General features: G+C 45.8%; 1 protein-coding gene across 1 annotated transcript in view; it reads right to left on the bottom strand.

The window, feature by feature from the left end:
* Window positions 1–6,593, bottom strand: part of EFHC2 (EF-hand domain containing 2) — a 57,752-nt gene extending 51,159 nt beyond the window's left edge. Inside the window, exon 1 of the mRNA XM_063150378.1 lies at window positions 6,524–6,593. Within this exon, the coding sequence (XP_063006448.1) occupies window positions 6,524–6,565 (42 nt within the window). The 5' untranslated portion in view covers window positions 6,566–6,593. The remainder of the gene's footprint in view (window positions 1–6,523) is intronic.
* Window positions 6,594–25,708: the final 19,115 nt, after the last annotated feature.

Genomic DNA, 25,708 nt, shown 5'->3' with positions numbered 1-25,708 from the left:
AATACCATGATAATCAATGCCTATACCCTTGCTTAGGTTAAAAAAAGCTGAGCTAGCCAGTGCCATTTGAAACAGTTATTGCAAAGGAATAAGGTTCACATACTGGGGTCAGAAACAATCAGAGCTATGAGAGCTCACCCCCAAAGAAGATACTTTAAAGGTAAGCAGTATTTTGAACAAAGGTGGATAAAAGAGCATGCAGGAAGTATCATAATTTAAAGAATTATATAAAGGAAACAGAAAATTTCTCCTCAAGATATAACTCAAGAACAAGAGTTACTGAATAAAAGAGAAAATCAACAAAAGGAAATGCTTATATGCAGACTAGGAGTTCATGGGGCATTGCTCAAGCCAGGAATTTAACCACTCCCATTTGCAGGAATGATGCCCAAAATTAAATATTTTATATCAGCACAGATTTGTGAGCTGTGACATAAAATGCCACACTTCAGTGGCCATCCCACCTCTCCCACAAGAAGTGAGGACAGCTGCTCTCCTGGATCTGGAGCAGCCAGGCACTGACAGGGGCTGGCACATCCTTGGTAGCACATCTGCACACTTGGGATGGTTTCCTCTCTCTCCTTTGGGTGCTACTGAACTTCCCTTTGTTCTTTTGCTTCTTTTAAAAATAATTTTGTTCCTCTGCAAGCTGAGAAAGAGCTGGGGAGAAGTCAGGAAGGAAGGGAGCTTTCTGCATTTATCACTTCAAATGCACAATAACTACAGCCAAGCTGAATTTTAAAAGGGGATTTTCTAGGCAGAAACATCTGATTTATACTGAAGGTGCTACAGAACAGATTCACTTTTTGGTACAGCAACTATTTAATTATTTTCCCTCTATTACCAGAGCATGTGTTAGGGAGAAAGGCACAGTTAGCAAAGCACAGTGAGGGTGGCAGTTTTCCTGAGCAAAGGAAAGCTTTTTCATGTCCTCAAAACTTCTAGAAGCATTTGATGTTCACATGTCTTTGGGGTTTAGCAGCAAAAATATGGCAAAGTGTTCATCAAAGTAATCCAGGAATGATCCTGCTGGAATTTCCAGAATTTAGGGCTAAAATCACAACATCCTTAAAATTTTACATGAAAAATACATGATGAAACAGCTTTAATTTTGCTAAGAATCTTTTGTGTCATTCCTGTAACTTTTTAGGGTTTGACAAAAAGACTATTTTAGATTCCTAATCACATAATTACCTATCCCCTTCTTCCAAAAAACACCTAGATCCATAGACAAAACCATCTCTTCTCAAAATCTGTGCAATTATTTCTTAAAAAAAAAAAAAAAACAACAAAAACAGAACAATAACAAAAATAGAAAGTTTAAACAAAGATTACCTATCCCCTTCTTCCAAAAAGCACCTAGATCCATAGACAAAACCATCTCTTCTAAAGCACCTAGATCCATAGACAAAACCATCTCTTCTCAAAATCTGTGCAATTATTTCTTAAAAAAAAAACAAAAAAAAACCAAAAAAAAACAAAAACAGAACAACAATAACAAAAATAGAAAGTTTAAACAAAGATTAGTTAAAATTGAGGATTGCAAAAGGAGAAAAATCACATTTGGGAAACTTCAGCTAAAGAACTCAGACCACATCTGGCCTAAAATAGTGACAGAGCACCATGCCACCTCCACATTGAATGACTTCTAACAGAAAGCTTTCAGAGAGCAGGGCAAGAGCTTGAATGTGTGTGCTGTGCTAATGCAGCTCAACTGAGCAGGCTGTGGATCTGCTGAACAAAGCTGGGCATTTTCTGTGTGCTGAGCCTGAAAAGTATTGAGGCTCCACTCAGCAGTGACTAATACAAAGGTCAGGGCTCTGCACTCTCAGCCCCTGCAGCCCTTGGGGGACGCTGCTGCCTCGTGCTCACTCTGGAATGGAGTCACAGCAAACTCCCCAGGGAGCTGCACATTCCAGCTGAAACAAAGCTGGAAACCTTCCAGCACAGGAGCTGCAGTGGTGGGAGAGCCCTCAGTGAGCTCTCAGAAGCCACTGAGAGAGAGTTTCTAACTCGGTCCCACAGGGAGCCATGGCAGGAGTGGCAGCACAGTTCTGTACCCAGCATCCATCTGTAATTCCCACCTTGAGAACAGCAGCTGCACCCTGGATGTCCTGCCCAAATCCTGCATCAGGAGGAACTGTGGCACTTCTGAATTATTCTAGGCTGCTGATAAAGTCTGCTTCAGCTCAGTGATGGAAATAAATGCAAATGCTACACACCGTACCAGTCGAATTCATGTGACTGATTTCCAACTCTTTTATCACCCCCTGCTTGCTGCAGAGGTCTCAGGATGTTCAGGGTTAAGTGGAAATGGAAAAGGAGGAACACCCTAAGACATTGTTGCCAGCAGCTCTGGTGCCACTCTAAAAACATCACAAAGCAAGCTGCATCAACACCAATTCCAAGCTGCTGCAATAAACAGGGAAGATGTGGAATTTCTGCTGCACCACTGAAGTTTGCAACAGAACTTTTTCAGTTTTTTAAGGATGTAGTTTCTCCCTGAGATCTATAAACTTATTGTCTGATTCTCTAAGAAATGCCATGGAGTGTGGATCAGTACAGAAAAAGGCACGGATCTGTTGCTGCAGGTCCAGAGGAGCTCCAGAAAAATTAGCAGGAGGCTGCAGAACCTCTCCTGTAAGGACAGGCTGAGAGAGTTGGGGTTATTAAGCATCCAGAGAGACCTTACTGTGACTTTTCTTTAAGGGGGAGTATAAAAATAAAAGGGACAGAGTTTTTAGCAGAGCCTGCTGCAACAGAACAAGGGGTTGTAGCTTTAAGTGAAAAGAGAGCTGGTGCAGGCTGGGTATAAGGAGGAAATTTTTTACAATGAGGGTGGTGAAACACTGGGACAGGCTGCCCAGAGAGATGGTGGATGCCCCATTCCTGGAAATATCCAAGGTCAGGTTGCCCTGAGTGACCTGATCTAGCAGAAGGTGTTCTGCTCATGGCCTGGATGACCTTTAAAGGTCTCTTCCAGCCCCAACCATTCTGTGATTCTGGCCTGCTCTTACTGCCTGGGAGAAGACAACAGAAGGATAAAGGAAAGCCCCAAAATGCAGCCACAAGGGGCAGCTACAGGAAGATTCAGGTTTGGGGGTCATGAACAGACAGATCTGGGGGAGCAGGGCTGAGGGGCAGGAGGTAGTGGAAGGAATTCAGGGAGAGATGGCCAGAGAAAGAAAGAAGAGCAGACACAATTGCTTATAAAGAGGTTGGGAAATGTTCTTGGTCAAGAAAAACTAATGTCCTGTTTTGTGGGTTACAGAGCAGCAGAAAATATTTCAGGCAGGAAACACAGAGCCACAGCAGCACAGCTGAGGGCAACTCCACGGTGCTGCAATGAACAAGGAAGATGTGGAATTTCTGCTGTGCCACTAAAGTTTGCAACAGAACTTTTTGCAGTTTTTCAAGGATGTAGTTCCCCCTGAGATCTATAAACTTATTGTCTGATTCTCTAAGAAATGCCAAGGAGAATTGTAGCACAGAATTTTCTCTCTGAGAGGGATTTCAAACATCAGGCAAGAGAATGCACTGGTCAGCCAGCACTTGGCAAATGTGACCCACATGAATACAGGTTTGTCACCCTCCTCCTCAGCTGCTGACACAGGCAAGGACATCAATCCACTGTCAGAAGGAGCAGCTGCCTTTGAGAGCAGGAGGCAGATGAGGAGCACTAATAAAGGCAGTACTTGTGATGTAACCAGTGCCAGACCTGACTCAGTCCAGGCTCCAAATGCACAAACTTTTTCTTGCAGTAATGAAGCAAACATTTTATATGCTGTGTTTCCACCATGTGCTAAAATACCTGTATTGTTAGATTTCCTCATCACCCACAAACAAAAAACACAGACACTGCTGATGAGCAGCTGATCTTTGAACTTCTGTTTTAAAAGAGGTGGAGGGTTGGTTTGTTTTTTTGGGTTTTTTTTATGAATGGACTTCTGTGTACACAAACTACTGTAATTTTGATTTTGAACACTACCTGAAAGCTCTGATTTTCTGGAAGCAGCCCAGCCACCTTTTTAAACACATCCAAGGCAGATAGAATACATCTACTCTCCTTCCATGCCCTTTGTGGGTCTACAGATGAGGCAGGTGGAAGCATCAGGAGCAGAGACAAGAGAATTTCACTAGGAGCTTGAGCAGCAATGAGCAGAATTAATACCCACACAGCAGTCTCGTAGAAGAGGACAGGGAAATAGGAAATGCCAATAGAAAACTCCACTTCCTTCCATGAGCAGCAATCCTGACTTGTTAGCTCCTCTCACTCTGCTATCCTTCCCTTTCTTGCCCTCTCAGATCCTCAAAATACTTTATCTGGAACAACTTTATAGGAACAACCATCCCCTGTTCCCTGTGCATCCTTCTTCAGGGAATGCTTTGCCACTGTTGTTTCTGTGCAATAAGAGGCATTGGTGCTGATGCTCACAGTCCTGACAGGTGGAAACACTTTCTTCCTTCTCAATTTATCTATAGCAGTGACACCTTTTTTTCTCCTTTAAATATGTTATTTTCAGCTTCTCATTTGTGGAGGTGAGCTGTCATTATTAACTCCACTGTTTCAAGGACTGACAAAAAGAGCAATCTGGAGCCCTCACAAGGGTCTAGCCATGGTTTTATAATGTTGTCTTGTGGCACTTTGTGACAGCTTTCACACCTTTAGTTTTCATAACATACTCACTGCATGCACCTCAGCATGGGGAGTTCAACACTGTAATTCTTCCCAAACACGTGAAGTTAAATTAAACCAATTAAGTTAAATTGAAGTTTGGAGAACAACAAAGCCACAGATATCCCTGAGCTGAGCTATTCTGCTTCCAGTCAGCAGGTACCAATGGCACACACCTATTCCAGTGCTGCTGATACACCCACCTCTAGAGTGGCACACACAACCAATCCTCAACAAAACAAATCTCAACTCAGCAAGAGACTGAGTATTCACCACCAGACCTTTTTTAAACCCCTTCTAAAACAACAGCATCAAGCTGTTTCCAGGGAAGAAGATGCCTGTGATCCTCACAGGCTGTGCTTGCAAGAGGTCCTGTGTTTGCACACTTGTGCAGTGCTGACACACAGTGAGGCTGAGAGTCCACATAATTCTACACAATTTCATGCTCCCTGTACCTGGGCAGCTTTGTGTCTACCTGCCTGGTGTCTATCACAGAATCATAGAAAGGCCTGTGCTGTTAGAGATCTTAGAGATCATTCAGCTCCAACCCCCTTTTCATGGCTAGGGACACCTTCCTCTAGGGCAGATTGCTCAGAGCTGCACCTGACCTGGCCTTGAACACTTCCAGCAGTGGGGTACTGACATGTTCTGTGGGCAGCCTTGGCCACAACATGTCTACAGCATGAAGATGACAGATTCTCTTCCAGGTATTTTAACACTATTAACAACATTAAAATACACTGTTTAATTTGCCTCCTGAAGGCACGAGCTAGAGTGCTGTGCATGAATTCTGCCTTACCCCCTGCACTGCTTCACATTAGCGTGTGTTCAATGAATTCCTAGCTACCCTTGATGAAAAATTTTGAAGTAGTGATGGCAGCCTTCTCTTTTGTTTGTGATAAAATAACCATCTTGTCTATTTTGCCTGCATTTATAGTATTGGCAACCCTGAAACAGCACATCAGCATTTCTGTCACTGTCCTCTCTTGAAAAGCCTTTTTGGTTACTTATATAGATGGTATCTCTCTCTCCCTATTTTGTTCTGTTAGAGTTGTTAGAGCTCAAACTGCCCCAAAGCAATTGCCAGATCACAGAATCAGTGAGGATGGAAAAGATCTCTGAGATCAATGAGTCAAACCTGTGACTGACCATCACCCTGTCACCCAGCCCATGGCCCTGAGTGCCACATCCAGGATCAGCACTGTGTCACCCAGCCCATGGCGCTGACTGCCAGGTCCAGGATCAGCACTGTGTCAGCCAGACCAGGGCACTGAGTGCCACATCCAGGATCACCACGGTGTCACCCAGCCCATGGCCCTGAGTGCCAGGTCCAGGATCAGCACTGTGTCACCCAGCCCATGGCCCTGAGTGCCAGAGCCAGGATCAGCACTGTGTCAGCCAGACCAGGGCACTGAGTGCCACATACAGGATCAGCACGGTGTCACCCAGCCCATGGCCCTGAGTGCCACGTCCAGGATCACCATGGTGTCACCCAGCCCATGGCCCTGAGTGCCACATTCAGCCTTTCCTTGAACAACTCCAGGGACGGTAACTGCACCACCTCCCCGGGCCCACCCCGATGTCTAATCAGCCTTTCTGTGCAGAAACTCCTGCTGGTGTGCAGCCTAAACCTGCCCTGGCGCAGCTCTGGCCTCATCTCTCTTGTCCTGCCGCACCTCACCCTCACCCGCCGCTGAGGCCGGGGGAGCTCAGCGCACCCAGGGGCGCCTCCCCCTGCGGGGCCGGCAGGAACGGCCCCGCCACACCCGGCACCGCCTCCAGCGCGGCCCCCGCGGCCCCGGGGCAGGGCAGGAGGGCGGGCGGGAGGCGGCCCGGGCGGTCACTCACGTTGCGGCGGCGGGAGAAGCCGGGCAGCAGCGGCAGCGCCATGGCCGCCCCTCAACCGCCTCCACCGCTGCGCGGAGACCGCGCGCCGCTGACGTCATGCGGCCGTGATGTCACGGGGCGGGGCCAGGCGCGCGGCGACGGCGGGGGCTCATCCCGAGCCCTCACGCCGAGCCCTCATATCGAGCCCTCATATCGAACCCTCATCCCGAACCCTCACCCCAAACAGTTCATCCCGAGCCCTCATGCCAAACCCTCATATCGAATCCTCATCCCGAACGGCTCCATCCCGAACCCTCATCCCGAACGGCTCCATCCTGAACCCTCATCCCGAGCCCTGATCCCGAACCTTCATCCCGAACCGCTCATCCCGAACCGCTCATACTGAACTGCTCCATCCCGAACGGCTCCATCCCGAACCCTCATCCCGAACGGCTCCGTCCTGAACCCTCATCCCAAACTGCTCCGTCCCGAACGGCTCCATCCCGAACCGCTCCATCCCGAACCGCTCATCCCAAGCCCTCATCCCGAACCTTCATCCCAAACCCTCATCCCGACCCGCTCCATCCCGACCCGCTCGTCCTGAACTCTCATCCCGAACCGCTCATCCCGAACCCTCATCCCAAACAGTTCATCCCGACCCCTCATCCCGAACCCTCATCCAGAACCACTCTGTCCTGAACCGCTTATCTCAAACCCTCATCCCGAACGGCTCCATCCCGAACCGCTCCATCCCGACCCGCTCGTCCTGAACTCTCATCCCGAACTGCTCCATCCCAAACCGCTCCATCCCGAATTGCACCATCCCGAACCACTCATACTGAACCCTGATCCCGAACTGCTCATACTGAACCCTCATCCTGAACCCTCATCCCAAACCCTCATCCTGAACCCTTATCCCGGGATATGGCCCAGGGAGATGCAGGCAGGTCCCGGCTTTCCTCCACAAAAGCCCCACCAATTGCCAGGGGTGCCTCAGGGTGGGCCCAGAGTCAGCAGCAGCAAAGTAGATATACATCCATTCCTATTTATATATAGAATTAATATGTATGTATAATTATCAATTCTATATAATTAATATGTATAATATTAATAATATTAATTAATATGTATAGAAATATATCTAAATATTATATGTATATATAATTTATATAGTTTTTATTATAAATAAAACCACATTAAGTATACATGTATCATAATATATTAAGTATATGTATAACATTAACATATATGTATATAATATTTATTACACATCATTATTTACCGAATGCTTAATTAACATCATATCCAACAGTAGCATACACTAAATCAATTTTTTCAATTTTTCAGGATTAATGGCCATTTTGACAATAAGAAATTTAGAGAAAAGGAGGCTCAAGGGTGACCTTATGGTGCCCCACACTCCCTGACAGGAGGCTGTGGCCAGGTAGGGGTCAGGCTCCTCTCCCAGGGAACAAGTGACAGGAGGAGAGGACGTGGTCTAAAGCTTAAATCTCCAGGGGAGATTTAAGTTGGACATCAAGAGGAATTTTTTCATGGAAAAGGTGATTAGATGTTGGAATGGGCTGCCCAGGGAGGTGGTGCAGTCACCATCCCTGGAGGTGTGTAAGGAAAGGCTGGATGTGGGACTCGGGGCCATGGGCTGGGTGACACCATGGTGATCCTGGATGTGGCATTGAGGCCGTGGGCTGGGTGACACCATGGTGATCCTGGATGTGGCACTCAGTGCCATGGGCTGGGTGACACCATGGTGATCCTGGATGTGGCACTTGGGGCCATGGGCTGGGTGACACCATGGTGATCCTGGATGTGGCACTGGGGCCGTGGGCTGGGTGACACAGTGCTGATCCTGGATGTGGCATGGGGGTCATGGGCTGGGTGACACTATGGTGATCCTGGATGTGGCACTCAGGGCCATGAGCTGGGTGACACCATGGTGATCCTGGATGTGGCACTCGGGGCCATGGGCTGGGTGACACCATGGTGATCCTGGATGTGGCACTCGGGGTCATGGGCTGGGTGACACTATGGTGATCCTGGATGTGGCACTCAGGGCCATGAGCTGGGTGACACCATGGTGATCCTGGATGTGGCACTCAGGGCCGTGGGCTGGGTGACACGGTGGAGTTTGGTCACAAGTCAGACTCAGTCTCAGAGATCTTTTCCAGCCTAAGGGATTCTGTGAAAATTTACCTCCCCTGGCAAGGAGCAGTGACTCCACTGGACATGGACACCCTCAAATACCTCTGGAACTGGGGTCACAGATGGGACAAATCCCACCACATTTGGCATTTTCTGCACCAATTAATTGTTAATGTTTTTCATTTTGTGACTTTTACACAGCACATTTTACTCTGGGGCCCTGTCAGGCAAGGGGGGAGGGGGAGGTGGGATGTTTTTACAGCTTTTTGTTTGGTTTTTTGCATTTTAGCCCACTGGGATAGGGAAACTGGGTCAGTGGGTTTCCACCTTCTGGTTTCCCAGCGCTGTACCACACATCTGCATTTGCATTTAGTATGGAAAGGTAAACACTTAAAATATATTTTAATTGAAAATTAGAGAAACCATCATTTTAATCACATTCATTTCATACAGTGGGCGGCATTACACAGAAATTTAAATTTCAAACAGAAAATACAGTGAGAGTTTCTCACGGATGGCTGGTGGGGGGAAGGGTTGTTGTTCTTTAATGGAAGTAACATTTTCCTTGTTAATAAGGGAAGATGCATTCCAGATCACTTCCAAAGCCAGTTCTAGAGAACAGCAACCATGCTATGTTCTGTTCCTCCATTTTACATAAAGCTGTTAATTAATATGTGTTTTTTAAATTAGACTGCTTTTTACAGAAAAAAATTAGTTTATGGATAAAATAGCTTAAACCAAAATATCCCAGTTCTGATCTGCCATCACCCTGTCTCAGAGGAGCTGTACTTCAGCTGCTGAATGTCCTTATTCTCATGGATTGGAGTGGGTCTCCCCTGCCATATTTCGTACTCTGTGATGCATCAGACCATGAAATTCCCATAATGTGTCATCCCTCCTCCCCCAAGCAGAGGCTCGTGGAACAGCATGGGAGATGTGCTCAGTCTGAGCAAGCCTGGGAGAGACTCCCCATGCAGTCCCCAGGGAGCATTTGTGCAGAATTCACTCTCTGAATTGGAATTTCGCCAAAAATGTTCCAATTTCCAAAACTGTCATTTATGGGGAAATTATTTTGGGGTTGTTGTGTTCTTTTGGGGTTTTTTTGCCAGATGTTTGAAAAGGAAGGGAAGGGGGAAGGGAGGGAAGGGAGGGAAGGGAGGGAGGGAGGGAGGGAGGGAGGGAGGGAGGGAGGAAGGAAGGAAGGAAGGAAGGAAGGAAGGAAGGAAGGAAGGAAGGAAGGAAGGAAGGAAGGAAGGAAGGAAGGAAGGAAGGAAGGAAGGAAGGAAGGAAGGAAGGAAGGAAGGAAGGAAGGAAGGAAGGAAGGAAGGAAGGAAGGAAGGAAGGAAGGAAGGAAGGAAGGAAGGAAGGAAGGAAGGAAGGAAGGAAGGAAGGAAGGAAGGAAGGAAGGAAGGAAGGAAGGAAGGAAGGAAGGAAGGAATTGGTATCTCCTGTTTAGTTTTTGTGGCTCATTGCATAACAGGGTGGTTGAAGTGTCTTAATATTCCCTCTGATATCAATAATAAACTGTTATTCCAAGGTTTCAGGCAGTAGGGGCAGAGGCTGCATGTGAAAAGCTTGCAAAGGAAGATCAGTGAAATGCAGAGTATCAGTAGAGTCCAGTGCATTTCCAGCAGAAAATCCTGTGAATTGTCCCTAAACCCTCAGGTCAAATCTTTCTGCACTTCTGCCTCCCCCAGTAAAGAATCCACAGGAGGCTGTGGAGATGGGGAACATCTTCCTTGTGCACCAAACCACCACTGCAATTTGATGTTTTCTACCAGTCTTCAATTATTTTGTTTTCTTTCAAATGAGAAAAAAAAAAATAGTGTAATCTACTTTAGAACACAATTGCTTCTTTCTGCATTACCTTCTCTTTGGGGTTTCTCTCACATGTTTATCTGTTTTGTTCCTTGCTGTATTCACTCAGTAGTACAAACTGAGTGAAAACAAATTAATTTTAATGCCTTTTCTAGGAAAAATGAAAGTACTCCAGGAAAACCAATTTTGATAAAAGCTTTTTATTAAATGAAGATTGTTAATGACAACAGTAAGCAGTTGGCAGTGGTAAATTAACCATGTGTTCTGACTACTCTGCAGATGATAGTGGTGGATGTACATAGGACTGCATTAGTTGTGCAGTTCAAAGGAGAGAGAAAGCAGGAGGGGAGCTAAAGCTGGGGAAAACATGGAAAATGCTGTCTTTGTGATAAAAAGACAGCTATTATAGTCTCTTTGTGTTGAGATTGAATTTTACTGGCAAACTTGAAATAAGTAGGGGAGTACAAATTGTAAAGTGAGCCACTCAAAACTTTCCAAAGAGGCTTAATTAAAAAAAATATATATTGGCTTTCACTCTGACCAAGTGCTGCAGGCTCTAGGCTTAATCCATTTGTCTGAGTGGAAGGCCAGGTCAGACCAAGTTCTGTCAGTTTAGAGCAGGAAAATTTAGAAAAACAGAGGAAACCAGGAAGGTTAGACTAAAATCAACATAATTTAGTGTTGCTTGTCTGTGGAGACGTCTCTGCTTCTGTCATATGTGTGACTTATCCTCTTCCTGGGACTGGTTTTACAGGCCAGGTTAAGGCTGGGCTGCCCAAAATCAGATTGTTCCCAAGCTTCCCAGTTGAAAGTGAATTATGACCCTGCATGGATCATCATACAACACAGCAAAACCTGAACCATGGCATACACTTAATTAGGTACCAGAAATTAAGAATGGAAAATTACCACATATTAATACCCTTTTCCTTAGGCCTGTCTTAGAAAAATATTGAATGCTGTAAGAGGCATTGCAGAAGTCAGGGAGGGGATTGGATTAGGGGAATCAAACACTGCCTGTGGCCAGCTCATGCTAGGGGAAGGAGAGCAAACTCCAATGTGGGTCAGCTGCTACCTTCAGTGAACAGCCCTAGAAATACTGATTCTTTGTTTTCCTGTCTTCTATCACCTCCTCCATTTTGTTTTTACCAGGCAATGAACATGTAGCCCATGAAGATAATTCTTCATGGCCAGAAAACAGTGCTGTGATCACAACTATGGAATGCTCCAGACAACTCACACAGGGAAAATCCAGCACCTTTGTGGCCATGGATCTGTGCTGGGCATGAACCACAGGGATACCTGGAGCATCATTCCTGCAGCTGCCTCCTGCCCTGGGCAGGCAAAGTGAGAAGGGTGAATTTCCACATCTCATGGCCTGGAGCCTTTTCCTCCTGGCAATGCCATGGGGGAGAGGAGACCAAAAACCAGTTAGAGCCATTTGGGTCTCACTAGAAGGTTTCCTTAGCTGGAATGAGCTTTCTATGGGCAATTTGTCCAATTCAGCCTGTTCTACTGAGGCACATTTTCACATGAGCCCCTCAGTGAGATTCTCAGCATCGTTCTGGGTCGCTATGACCCCAAGAAATGTTAGAAAGTCTCTTTTCCCAGCCCAAGTGCTTGAAGAAGGAGTTGGAGCTCTTTAGTTCTTGGTCTCAAGGTTGTTTGTTGCATGTTATCTATAAAATTCTTTCTCCTGCCCTGCCGAGGTCCATCCAGCAGGACAGTTCCAGGCACTCTCCCTGCCCCCAGGGCAGTGTTATGTCTTTATACTAAAAACTACATGTACAATGTTTACAATTACTTTCCAATACCTATCACCTATGTTAGACAGTGAGCTTCTACTTTAAACCAATACAAAAGTGCCAACACCACAGCAGAAGATGGAGGCCAAGAAGAAGAAGGAGAAAGGCTGGACATGCCCAGTTCCCTCCATCTTGCCTCCTGAACCCCCATACCAAAAACCCCAAAATCTACTTTTCCACCCTATGATAACTTCACTATTTTTCTACCTAAACTGTTGTGGCTTGCTGATCTTCATATAAGGTTGGTAATTTGCTCCATGGGTCATAATCAAACCCACAGGTGTTCTGGGCTCTGTGCCAGGGCTTCTGAGCCCTCTGTCAGAGGTCTTGGCCATCCTGGACAGCCAGAGGGATGTCCTGGGTTCTCACATGAGATGGGCCATGCCCTTTGGGGACAGAGGTATTGGGCAGGGATGAGGGATGCAAGCACAGTATCCCACAGGTGCTGCCTGGCACAGCCTGGATGTGAGGGGCCCTGCACAGGCTGGTTTTCCTGTCCCTGTGCCCCCATCCCACAAACTCCTCAGCCTCTGGAAACTTGACAGAAGAAGTGCTGTGTCTCACAGAACAAGCTCAGTGGGCAAGTTCCGCTTTGCTGAGCCTGTTTTTGAAGTGTTTTGAAGTTCCTACTCATCTGATACCCAGCTCCTTTACATAAGGTGTGAGCTTCTCAGGGGATATTTGCAATCAGCCTGACTTCCGTGTCATGGGAGTCAGGAGACTGTGAGGGGCCACTTCCCTAAGTCCCCCACACTTCTGAAAGTACAGAAAAAGAGAAATATTCTGGGCCTGGTAGATACCTTTGAGTAGCCCCCGCTGCATTTATTCAGTGAGATCTGCATCAGGGAGTAGCTGTTCAGTTCCTCTTCACCCTCCTTATGGGGGCTGATTTGAGATGCAGGCACACTGGTAAAATGAACCTGACAGAAAAGCCTCTAATTTAATTCAGAGCAGAATGCAGATTTTTTTTTCCCCTCTCAATTAAGCTATAGACATGCATTTAACACAGCATGCAGTTTTAAATGGGAAGAGTTGGAAGAACTTGTAAGTAAGACACCTAACAGTGATGGGAATGAAGTATGAGCTTGGCAGTCAAAGTTCAGCTGAGGCCTCCCAGCTGTGTGTCACCTCTGCAAGAGCCTAGCAGCCTTCCTCCCTGCAGATAGCATCACTTCTAGGGTGAGGAAAACTCACTTGGGAGCACACAGCCCCCGGGCAGGGAGGCACAGTGGCTCTCACAGCCCAGACAGTGCCATGGGAGTCAGGGAAATGCTGCTGTCACTCAGGGGCAGCACCCAGACCCTGTCACACCCTGCAGAAGGGATGGGGAGCTGCTCTCATGGGGACAATAAAGGAAGGGGGCAGCTATTACCCTCTTGACTGGACTTATTTTCCTTCCTTCACTCCTGACCTGTTTGGCATGTTAATGGGACTGAGCTTATGCAGGTCAAACATTTCCTGGCTTTCCTCTCACGCTGCTTTTCTGACAAAAACGAGGGGTTTGGCTCAGCAGAAGTGCTAACACACCTTCCCTCCTTTCCACCAGGGTGTAACTTGCCAGTAGCCTGACTCTCCATTAAGAAAACTCTCTCATCCAGCCAAGGAGGCACTTCAAGCCCTAAGAAACCCCAGCCCTGGCTCTGCTCAGCCAGACTTACCAGTCTGCTCCCTTCTGCCTAGGAAAATTCTGTCAGCATTTCCCCAAGTCTTGCAAGTTGCCTTGAGGATACGCTGTCAGCTGAGGCTGCATGACTGATCAATTCCTCCCTCTTCTCCCATCCTCCATTTCCAAGCTTCATCTTTGTAGCTGATGGATAAAACAACAACAACAAAAAAAAAAACCCACCAGCCATATTTAAAATTCCCATGGCAATAAATAGATAGATGGATAGATTACAGTCAATTACCAGAAACTGCTATTGATCAAGGCTGGTTTAGAATTATACCCACTTTCACGATCAAGCTTACAGTACAATTTGCCCTGCATTCATCATCTGTTTCAATCAAAATGAGAGGGGAGGAAATGACACTTATTTTAAATAAAAAGCTTTCAAGTTATTCTTGCAGGCTGCTTTGAGGATCTAGGACAGATCAAAGCTGCTCTGAGAATTCATCCATTCTCCTTCAGATATGATAGCTCATTGTCCATAGGAAAAAAAATTAAGGCAGTGTAAGTTATCAAAGCAGCAAGTGGATTTTGGGTTTCCAAGAAGTGGTCTCAAAATTGGTGAAGCCTGCCAGGATAATAGCAGAGCAGGAGTGACAGCAATCCCCTCTGTCACAGAGACCAAGATATTGGCAATTGCAGGCACTACACCAGAAATGGTTTCTTAATCAAGCTCTGTCTCAATGGCACCTGGGTCATCTGTATGGATCAAAAGCCTTGGTCAATACCAGCTTCCCCAGAGTGCCCGACATTGGTCAATTATGAATGGGTTAGGAACTGAGGTTTACCCCAAACCTAATTCCTTTGCTGATTAGGACTTTATTCTAACTTCCAGCCTAAGGGCGCTCTTAGGAAACAGATCCTTTTGATCCTTGTTTTGGCATTGTCTTTTGAATAATATATCTTTTTTTTTTTGCCATCCAATGCCTTCTCCTTACATAATGGTAGATAACAATCACATCTCCCTTCAGCTTTTGGCCAAGTTTAGTGAAGCAGACTTTTTGGCACGCTGCCTGTGTGATAGTTCATGTTTCTCCTGAACTCCCAACTCTGCTTTTTTCTCTGCCTGTTCCAGTCCGAGTTCGTCTTCCTTGAATAAAAAGCAGCAATGCACAATAACCTAAAAGAACTCTCTCTCACCAATGTGCTGCACTGCTCCAGTTACTCTCATCTCTGCTTTCCTCTGCTATGTCTTCTCAATATTTCTTTTTCTTTTCAATATTTCCTTCCCCTGCCTTCCTGCTTCCTTAGGTTTGTGATTCCTCCTGGCCCTTCTCATTCCCACTTGTTCTGCTTCTTTTCTTCACTGCTGCTTTTCTCATAGAAGGCCAAAATAAGTGAGAAAAGTGTCGGGTCCTCCTTTCCAAACCTGTTGATTGAACGTGCTGAAGAATAAGTGATCTGCAGGGAATAGGATTTATTGGGCTGTTAGCTTGAATGGAGACGTCTGGCTCAGCCTGCCGAGTCTCTGAGCACAATTTCTCTCTGCATGGCTCCACTGCTGCTCTTCCCCTCTCTAAATGCACTTTGAAGGGCTTTGCTTTTGTATCAGTGTGTGAGGAGTATGGGTAAGACCTAATTTCAGGCATGGGAGAAGCAGACTTCACTATATATCAGAGGTGGTTTCATGCCCTTATAATACATTTTTCAAGGCAACTGATCCTGATGCTTCATGGCTAACTTGGCTTCCATCCACTGAAATCCAAGCTGCTGTCCTGGTGGGGCTTTGTCTCTTTGTTTGGAGGCAACCTGTGATAGCACAGAAAGAAATTTCTTCACCTGGAGTTCATTCTGAGCTTGTGATTAATATCAGTTCTTTTGATGAACAAGATACCTATTTTGCTGTTTCTGCCTTACAGATGGGCCAAACTCCAGATTCTGTCAATGAAAGGATAACGAAGAGAGAAGAAACCCTTCTGCCAGGCCAGATGTTTGCTGGTCACTAGCACATTCCACACCACGGCAAGACCATATTTATTTTTGTGTGCTAAATGCTGTGGCAAGGTTACTCCACAAATAAATAAATAAATGAGTAGAGATTTAATATTTAAGAGAATTTCAACTGGAACAAAAACTACCGTTAAAGTTGAGACTGTAGCAGCCTCGACAGTGTCCCTTTAAATTACACTTAATAAATAGCAGGGAGCTGAAGTGTTCTGTGGTTGTGCATATATTTGTAACAAATGGTTGCACAAATATTTGGCTCCTAACGATGAACTAACTGGTATGACATTTGCCAGGGAAAATTAATTACTTTAACGTGTGTTGTATAAAATATGAGATAATCATGTAATGTATGTGTGTGCTGTAGAGTGTTGCTGAGTGACTAAGTTATTACCAAAGGAAATTTATGAGAAACAAACAAGAAACACTCAGAGATGCTGTAAATGTCATGCTATGCTCAAGGGCCTTTTGCGGCTGAATAATTTTTATGTGGATGAGGAGGACGGAATCATGCTGTGAAAAATCAAGTTAGAATGAGTTAATCTTTGTATTTGCACATAATTTTATTGGTATTTAATGTAGCTGTGATGTTTCTGTTTCAAATTGTAGGGACAGTTCATAGTGAAGATGACAAGATCGAATCAGACTGAGCTGAGTGATCTCAGCATCAAATTTTGAGCGGTCTATGTTCAAGAAGAAAAGCTGCCTATTAAAGAAAAGGGAAATAAAGTGGTCCTGATAGTCAAGTCATGGCTGCTGGTTTGTGCAAAATTTTACTGCCTAATTTATGTGACTTTTTGGAAGGGTGAAGTAATCTCCCTTAGAGGTCTTGCTTGGGAAGAGGCACTCGCTGCTCTGTGCAGCTCTGAAGCAGGGAAGGGTCAGGGGCTGCCAGGGCTCTGCCCTCCCCTCCCACCAGGATGCTCTGCAGGGTCTGCATGAGGCTGTGGGCAGCAGGGAGAAGTGGAAAGCAGTGAACTGAACTGGAGAAATAGGAGCTGGCGAGGGAAAAGCAGACACACACATCCCCTCTCAGACAGGGAGTGTGGAGCGTGGTAAACCTGATCTCTAAATGTTAGCAGGAAATAATGCAGTGAAAATCACATCCATTACATTCTGCCTCTTACCCCTAACTAAAGAATTCAGAGAGGGGAGACTCTTGAGCAGATAACACAGTCATTTGACAAAAATATAAAACCTCAACAAAGAAACAGAGCTAATTGGTTTGAGGGGGTCTTTAACCACCCTCCTAGTTCTGAGAGACATGATAAAGTAGGGCACAGCCCTTGGTGGGTGTCACCAGCATTTTGCCAGGCAGCAGCACAGAAAGCAACTTCCCAGGTGGGGATCCTGGAGGGGAGAGGAATAACTTGGGAATGTGAAAGTGAAGGACAATGTCAGTGAGAGTTACAGGATTTGTAAGCCCCAGGGAATGTGGGGAGGATAACACCAACCTCAAGGCAAAGGGCTTGGAGGCAGCAGACTTGATACGGAGGATAAATTCCTGTGGGAATCAAATCCATGGAAGAAAGGAGTTCCAGAAGGAATTGATGGTTCATTAAAAGTAAGTAAATAAATAAATAAACAAATACTGTAGCGGCAGAATCGCAAAATATCCCAGTGTGTAAAAAGGATAGGAAATGCAGTCGGAGATATCTGTGAAATCACAAGCTCTTCTATGATCTCTAGTGCAAGAAGGGAGAGTACAGAACATAGAAACTAGGTCAGATAGCTAAAAATGAATGTAAAAAAATAGCTCAGCATGAGCATACAGAGACAAAATCAGAAAGCACAAAATAAAATACTTTTCATATTCTTTGCTTATACTAATAAGGCACTTTCAGGGTATTTTTTTAGTAACAAAAAGGGAAAACAAGGGAAGAATTACTCCATGGGTAGGAAAATCAGCAGATGATGCTGAGAAACTCAGAAAGCTTAGTGGCTTTTTTAAAGAAGACTAGAAGGGACAAATCTAGTGCTTCTGTTAAAAGAGGCAGGGAATTGTAGAGCCAGGGAATTAGAAACAATAGGGTCAGTGGGATGTTGCAAATGAGTGTGTGCATTGTTTCTCACCCAGGATATCTTGGTGTGCCCCTGCAGTTACAGCCTGGCAGCAGCCTGGAAAGGTGAGGGGATGGATGGCCTTTCACTCATGGCTATCTGGCTCATCAAGGTGCACATTCAGGCTTCTCCCTGTGTCCCCTTTGCCTTCTGTTCATCTGGCAGCTGTGTTCTCACTCAGAACTGGCTGAGGAGATCACAGGAATATCCAGAGGGTGGGATGTTTTGTCTCTGGAGGTAGCTGGGCCAGACATGGTGGGAAGAAGCACAGAATCTGTGTGAGGAGGTACCCAGTGATTAAACTGTTTGTTGGTGAAAGAAGGGCAAATGAGAGAGCCCAGCTTCAACATCAAGTGAAGCTGTGATCTGACATGCAGCAACACCAGCCCTGGGGCTGCTCCAGCCCTTCCAGCACAGCTGCTGGGTGTCCCATCAGCTGAGGAGAGGACGATATTTTCTTTAATCCTGCAAGGCTGTCAAGGCAGTGAAGTTTCATCCCCTCATTGTGTGGAACAGCCTTCCTCTCTTCTCAGCCCCTGCCTCTGTGTCACTGGGGAGTTCTGCTGTCTTACTATTAAAAAGTCAGAAGTGCCAGGTCTGCCTGCTCTTGGTTTTCTCAGCTTGTACAGTTCTGAATGCTCCCTGGGTAAATCAGCTTCCTTAGTTTTCATTTGGGTTTTTTTTTTTTCCCAACTTCTCTCACAATTGTCTGGAATCATGCCTTACATTTCTGTGTCTTGATAGAGAAAGGGCTGCCTCTGTTTGAAGGAGAAACCCTGGTTATTCTGGAGGGGTGCTGGAGGAGAGTCACCTACCCTGAGATCCTTGAAATATCTCCTAGGAGAGAGCCGGAGCCCATTCCTGTCTGCAGAGAGATCTGAGTAAGCTCCTTAAGCTAAATCAGCTCTTCTGAGCAGGTCTCTGCAGAGCATTAGGCTGACCAGAACCAGACCCACAGTTCCAGGAGAATCACTAAACCTTCATGGCACTGAAATGTCACAACATTGAACCTGTTCTCTATTCCACTCCAGATATCCCCCAACATCCTGTTTGGGATTTCACCACTGGTTTACACTGAGCTTCCAGGTGAATTTCCCAATCTTTCCCTGACTTTGCTGTCTGTGGTTTAGGACCAAGCACTGTGCAGAGAGCTTCAGGTCACTCCATCTGCTGGACATGATTTTGCATAGATGAGAACCAACTCAGCTTTATTGTCCCACTGTTTTCATGCTCAGACTGGACAAAACTTCTGGGAATTCTTTTCTCTCCATTGGCCCAGCCTAAGCCAGATAACTTTGTCTCACCTTCAAATGTTGCTTCCCCACCTCTTTCTAGATCACAGTGAGATACTGCAAATGCCACTCATTGTTTTATACAATTCATTGGCATACAAGTACAGGCTCTAAAAAAAACAAAACTGAAAAAAACATTCCAATTACAAATATAGCAGATGCCAGGATTAAAGGTTCTTATGGCATTGTGATTTAGTGATTTAAATCCCTCTGTGCAACAATAGAGATTTTAGTCAAGGGTATATAAGGGCATTCCTGGGTTATGTCTTTCAGTGCTGCATGATTCCCATCGTTAGGAAGTTTTCTGTATTTGCTGTCCTAAATCTTCTTTACTTCAAAGCTGATTTGTTCTTGTTCTTGTTTTGATGGACATGATGAGCAAGTGATGATAATCCTCTTTATAACAACCTTGTACCTACTGGAAGACTGGGAGACAGATTTTCTGAGAACCTGATTTCAGCTTTAAAATAACTCTTCCAAATTATTTTGCTTTTGTACCACTTGACCACAAAATAGGCAGTTTTCATAAAAGAAAGAGACAGGAATGACCATTTGAAAACCATCTCTATCCCTCTGCAGCACAGGTTTAGCCCTTTGGAGGTAACCTGTCAGACATAAAATTGGTACTCTCATTTACCAGTGCCATGTGCAATCTGTAAATTCTTTCAGTGATATAAAGGTTTGCAATTTTGTTCCAATAAAAATGTTGGGAGACTTTAACTGTCTGGTGCCTCTGATCCCCTACTGAACTTGCAATGGCCTAAGTCACTGATTGCTGAGCCAAGGAAAGTTACATTAGGTAATCTGAGTAATAACACCACAGACTTCCTACTTCTTACAATGCTGGAAATTAGGAAAAGCAGCGGAGATAAACAGCAAACCCAAAATACACTGATTTTGGAATCACTCAGGAGCATTTTCTCATTGTGGTGGGACTGAAGCTGCCACTTCAGCTGTGTGTGCCTGGCTCTGGGTGTGTCTTCTCCTCTCTTCAGAAAGAAACTCCTTGCACAAAGCACCTTTTGCCTTCTCTGAAGAATGGAGCCTGCTTTTCAAGGAACAGGAGCCCCCTCTGACATCCAGGATCAGTCAGCACTGCTGCTCCTCCATGAGAAGGGCTGGCAGGCTTTGAAAGGCTGTGTAGCACCTGGGGATGCCTCACACCACCATTCCAGATTAGATAATGGCTCTGGGGAGACCAATTCCATCACTGCTCCCTGTCCTGAAGGGGATCAAGGAAGAAGCAAGGAGAAAACAAGGCTGTGAGTGTCTCCCAGTGCTGAGCAGGCTGGAAGAAACCCAGCCCCAAAACTGAGAATAACACATGCTGCACAGGAATGGTATCACTTTCAGCAACTTGAAGAAATACTTGTGCTCAAGTTTCACTAAGCAAACACCAGCGTTGCATGTCACACAGCTCCTGAGGAGCAGCAAAATGATGGGTAACAGCTGTGGGCATTGCCTTGTCACCCCCAAGTCAATAAGAATCAGGGCAGTGCCCATCTGTGTGACCTGAGGAGTAAACCATGGTTTTACAGGCTTGGAGGTCTTTCCCAAAATCCCCACACCATAACACAGGCTTGGTTGTCTTTCCCCAAATCCCCACACCATAACACCACACCAAGAACCCAAGGCCCAGCTCTGGCACAGCACAGCTGTGTAACCTCGAGTCAGGCTCTGAAAAACCCCCAAAAATTCTCTGCACAGATGAGAGAGGTACAGCTACAGAGGTGGGAAAGATGAGAGCAATTTAGGGTGAAGCTCAAGGATTCAAGAGGGAAAACACCTGCAGGGAAACATATTGAATCCTTTAAAATAACAACAGTAAAAAGGTGAGGCAGTTTGGGGACTGGTCCCCAAATTAGGAAAATTAAGGATTATTAGAAATTAGGAAAATTAGAAATTAGACATGATCAGGTTGTGTTTTTGGTGTTACCTCCCATTGTATAACCAGATTTTTTTGGGATGCCTGTTGTCCCTTGAGGTAAATCTGCTCTGAGCTCCTGATGTCCCTGCCAGCCTCAGGGGTTCTGCAAAAAAAAACCAGGGGTATGGCTGTGTCTTGTCCATGTTCCATGGTGTGGAAAACCAGGAATTGACCTTGACACCTCGAGGCGAAGCAGGGACTCAGATGGGTCACAGAGCACAAAGCCCAGGGGATGGTGCCTGCTTGGACACACAGGTCAATTCCATGATGCCTTTAACTTTCCTGAGTGCTGAAACTCAACCAAAGATGAGCTTGGACATCCAAGCTGGCACAGCAGGTGCTGAGCAGAGCAGAGGGGTGATGGAGGATGAGCTGGTGCCCATGGGGAGCTGGGGAGGAGGGCAGTAGGGCAGGGCCTGCCCAAGGTCCCAGCTCGAGGTGTCCTGTCAAGGGTGGCCTTGGCAGCTCTGTGGCCTCTGCAGTGCAGTCCCATCGTGTCCCCCAGGCTGGGGAACCACACGAGGATTGCAGGGTCTCTGAGGGTTTCACCTGAACCACACGAGGATTGCAGGATTGTCACAGACACATTTTATGAAAAATCCTTTCCTTGAGATTTTTTCTCCTGAGAAGCTGAGAGGCCTCAGGAGCAAAATGTAAACAATGATTATCTGCTGCTGTGGAATGCAACAGGTGCATCTGGGATTGGTCTCATGTTGGATGTTTCTGATTAATGGCCAGTCACAGTCAGATGGCTCAGACTCTGTGTCTGAGCCACAAGCCTTTGTTATCATTCTTTCTTTTTCTATTCTTAGCTAGTCTTCTGATGAAATCCTTTCTTCTATTCTTTTAGTATAGTTTTAATGTAATATATATCATAAAATAATAAATCAGCCTTCTGAAACATGGAGTCAGATCCTCATCTCTTCCCTCATCCTCGGACCCCTGTGAACACGGTCACACAGGACCTGTGTGGAACCACACCAGGACTGCAGGATCTGTGGGGGTTTCACTGAACCACACCAGGACTGCAGGATCTCTGAGGGTCTCTCAGCCCCCTGCAGGGATGGTCCTGTCCCTCTGACACCTGTGGGGTCTGGGCCTGCACAAGGCCTGCAGAAGGAGCCCCTCAGGCAGGGGCTGTGTCAGTGCACTGGGCAGGGTGGCTGCTGCAGCTGGGGTGACTTTGTGTCCCTGAAGGCTGCTCTCATTGTCCCCGTGGGGATTATTCTGCTCAGGCTGCTGCTCCCACAGCTCCTGCCTCTCTGGTTTGCTCTGGCCAGCCCAGTCAGGGTGTGCTGCTGTGCTGGGCACTGTGGAAGCACTCTGGGAAGCATCTTTTCCACCCTTTCCTTGGCATCTTCTGGCAGCTGATTCCTCCTGCCAGCTGGACAGGGACTGGTTTATCCAAACCCTTTCTGCAGAGGCTGCTCCGCTCAAAAGGTTCAGATTTTCCCATCCCATTTCCTCATTTCCTTATTTTCCCCTTGAACAGAGCTCCCTGTGGTGCTCCCCAAGCAAGGAGCTGAATGCAGCCGTAGGAGAAGGTAAATCAAAGACCCTTACAGCTTGTGACCTTCCTCCTGCCTGCTCTCATTCCTTCAGCCCTTCTTCATCTCAGGCTGCTCCAGGCTGGGAGGAGGATGAGCCTGGGCTGTCAGTCCATGCCCTGCCACCCTCACCATGGGCATGGCCCACAGCTCCAGCCCCTGGATGGATGGGGATAACAAGATCTTGCTCCTCTGGGCAACACAGGGTTCACACAGCCCACAACATCAAGCAGAGAAGTTTGCCTTTTATTTTATTTTGTTTTATTTTATTTTATTTTAAATTTTATTTTACTTTTTTTATTATTATTATTGGCAGCAGTTAAACCATATTATAAAGGAATTGTGTTTCTTTCTAAAACGCATCAAGCATTCCAAAGGTGTGGAGACCAAAAAACATGTGGGTAGGTATAGCTTATGAAGGATTTTTATTCCTCTCCCTTCTTATTCAGCCTGTGGATGAGAAAATGCAGAGTTCACATATTTACAGAGCTTTGCAAAAGTATTTTGTTTTATTTTTATTGTCAGCAGTTACACTATATTATAAAGGATTTGTGTTTCTTTCTAAAATGCATCAAGCAATCCAAAAGTGTGGAGACCAAAAGAAGGTGTGGGTAGGTACAGCATATGAAGGATTTGTATTCCTCTCCCTACTTATTCAACATGTGGATGAGAAAATGCATAGTTCACATATTTACAGAGCTTTGCAAAAGGTTACCAGTCACTTCCTCTCTAATGTCCCTAATGTAGGGAAAAACACCATTTGAAATTGTAGGAATGTCAGAAACCCTTTGCAAAAGTAAATCATAAGCATACCATTGCTCTTCTCCTATTGTCAAGAAAGGATTTGCACTGAGAAATCCTATTAATAGGGATTATTTGCATAAATCTTTTGTGCAGCAGACTCCAAATAATTTGTATTAAATACTTCTCCTGTGGCATGTATGCTAAAATGGTGTCTTTTTAATAATATATTCATGTTGTCACTTACAAATCTACACAGCCATGACTCACCAGTGTCTGGTTCCTCCTGGGGTCAAGTGCAGTCAAGCTTAGAGATCTGTAAATGCCCAAACTTCACTAAACACTCACCAGTCCTCAGTAATTCCCATTCCAGTAAGTTATCACAACTGTCCCACCAAAGCTTTCCAGCATCTCCCACTCCCTTTACAATCCTGGGATGTGATTTATTACTCCAGTCTGGGTGCTCGGAGAACTTTTTAATAGTACTAATTGCCTTATTATCCACTCCAGTGCCAGAGTAAAACCTTTTGACATTTTCCTTCCTTCCCTGAGGAAAACAAATCCCAGTTCCTGGGATATTGCCTTCTGCTCCCTTTGTGATTACTGGGGCGAGGAATTCCTCCAGGCCCTTTGCCTTATCAGCCTCATCTGTCACCAAGTTCCCATTCCCATCTCTCTTGGTGCTCCCTAATCACTTTGCATCTTCCATTATTCTGTGTTATTTTTTCCCATCTCCTCTTATTTTTTTTTTTGCTTCCAGTGTCAATCTTCATCACATATTCTATTCCTTATTTTCTATCGATGTGTTTTTTTCACATCAGGCTCTGTGATACTTACCTTGCCCCAGTTTACTATTTTTAAATTAGTGTAGGAGTGCCTATTGAAAAAAAAAAAAAAAGAAAGAAATGCTTTTTTCTGGTTGTTCCATATTTAAGAATTTGCTGCAACAGCTCCAAGCAAACCACACACGTGCACAAATTCCTGTGTGTCAGCTACCAGAGGATCTTAATTTTCTAAAAGCAAAACTAATACCATCAAAATACCTGGCAGGTCTCTAACATTTCCAATGCTGAGAAAATAAATAAGTGGGGTTTTTTCTTTCTTTTTAAAGTGAAAACCTGGAATTAATTGCAGTGCCACACCCCCTCAGCATCTATTTTTCCTGCTGTGTGTGAACAGTAAGAAGAGAGTGGCCACAGAAAATGTTTCTGTTGCATGTTCAGATGTGAAGGAGCACAAGGCTAAACCCAGGAGAAGGATGGAGATGAAAACACCTGATGTTCCCAGGAGAGAAGCACTGGAGCTCTCTGCTCACAGCAGGATGGTCGGGCAGCATCCAGGGCTGTGTTAGGTCAGCTTTGTTCACTCAAATCCTGTAAATCCCTGAGGAGGGAGCACCCACAGCCTCCCTGGGTGAGCTGTCCACTGCTGCACCACCTTCCTGCTGGAAGATCTTTTCCTGATGTCCAGTGTGACCTTCCCAAGCCACAGCTCTTGTGGCTGCTGCCCCTTCTTGGGAAGGATTTGGCTCCATCACCTTTGTGGCTGTGGCTGCCTCAGATTCACCCTGAGCCTTCCCTTCCCCAGCTGAACAACCTCAGCTCCCCTGGTAGCCCTGATGCTTTAGACCCCCCCAGAAAAACACCCTTAGTTGTTTTTCTCTGGACCCTTTCTTCTTTCTCAGCCTCTCTCCCGAACTGGAGGGCCCAAATCCATTCATGGTATTGCAGGTGAGGTCCACCAGGGCTGAGTACAAACAGGCAGATAAATTTCCATAACTGCTGACCATGCTCCTCCTGAGGCACCTCAGCCTGGGTTTTGTGTCATCTGCAGTGACTCCAGGGTTCCTTCAAATGCCAGGTCCACACTAACCCCCAGGCCTTCCCCAGCAGAGCTGCTACTCCTGGTACCTCTGCCTATGGGGTTCAAAAGGCCAAGGAAAAATGGGGATTGTTCAGCTTGGAAAAGAGAAGGCTTTGGGGTGACCTTATTGAGGTTTCCCATAAAGGAGGCCTATGGAAAAGTGTGAGTCTGTTTGGAGGGGCATGGAGGAGCAGGACAAGGGGGAATGGCTTCAAACTGGCAGAGAGCAGGTTTAGATCAGAGCTTAGGAGGATTCTTCCCTGTGAGGGTGGTGAGGCCCTGGCAGAGTTTACCCAAAGAAGGTTTTGGATGTCCCATCCCTGGGAGTGTCCAAGGCCAGGCTGGATGGAGCTCTGAGCAACCTGGGCTGGTGGAAGGTGTC

The sequence above is a fragment of the Melospiza melodia genome, chromosome 2 (assembly GCF_035770615.1).
Source record: "Melospiza melodia melodia isolate bMelMel2 chromosome 2, bMelMel2.pri, whole genome shotgun sequence".
In the NCBI taxonomy this organism is placed as follows: Eukaryota; Metazoa; Chordata; class Aves; order Passeriformes; family Passerellidae; genus Melospiza; species Melospiza melodia.
The sequence above is the reverse complement of the archived record's forward strand: the minus strand, read 5'-3'. Positions and strand labels throughout refer to the sequence as shown.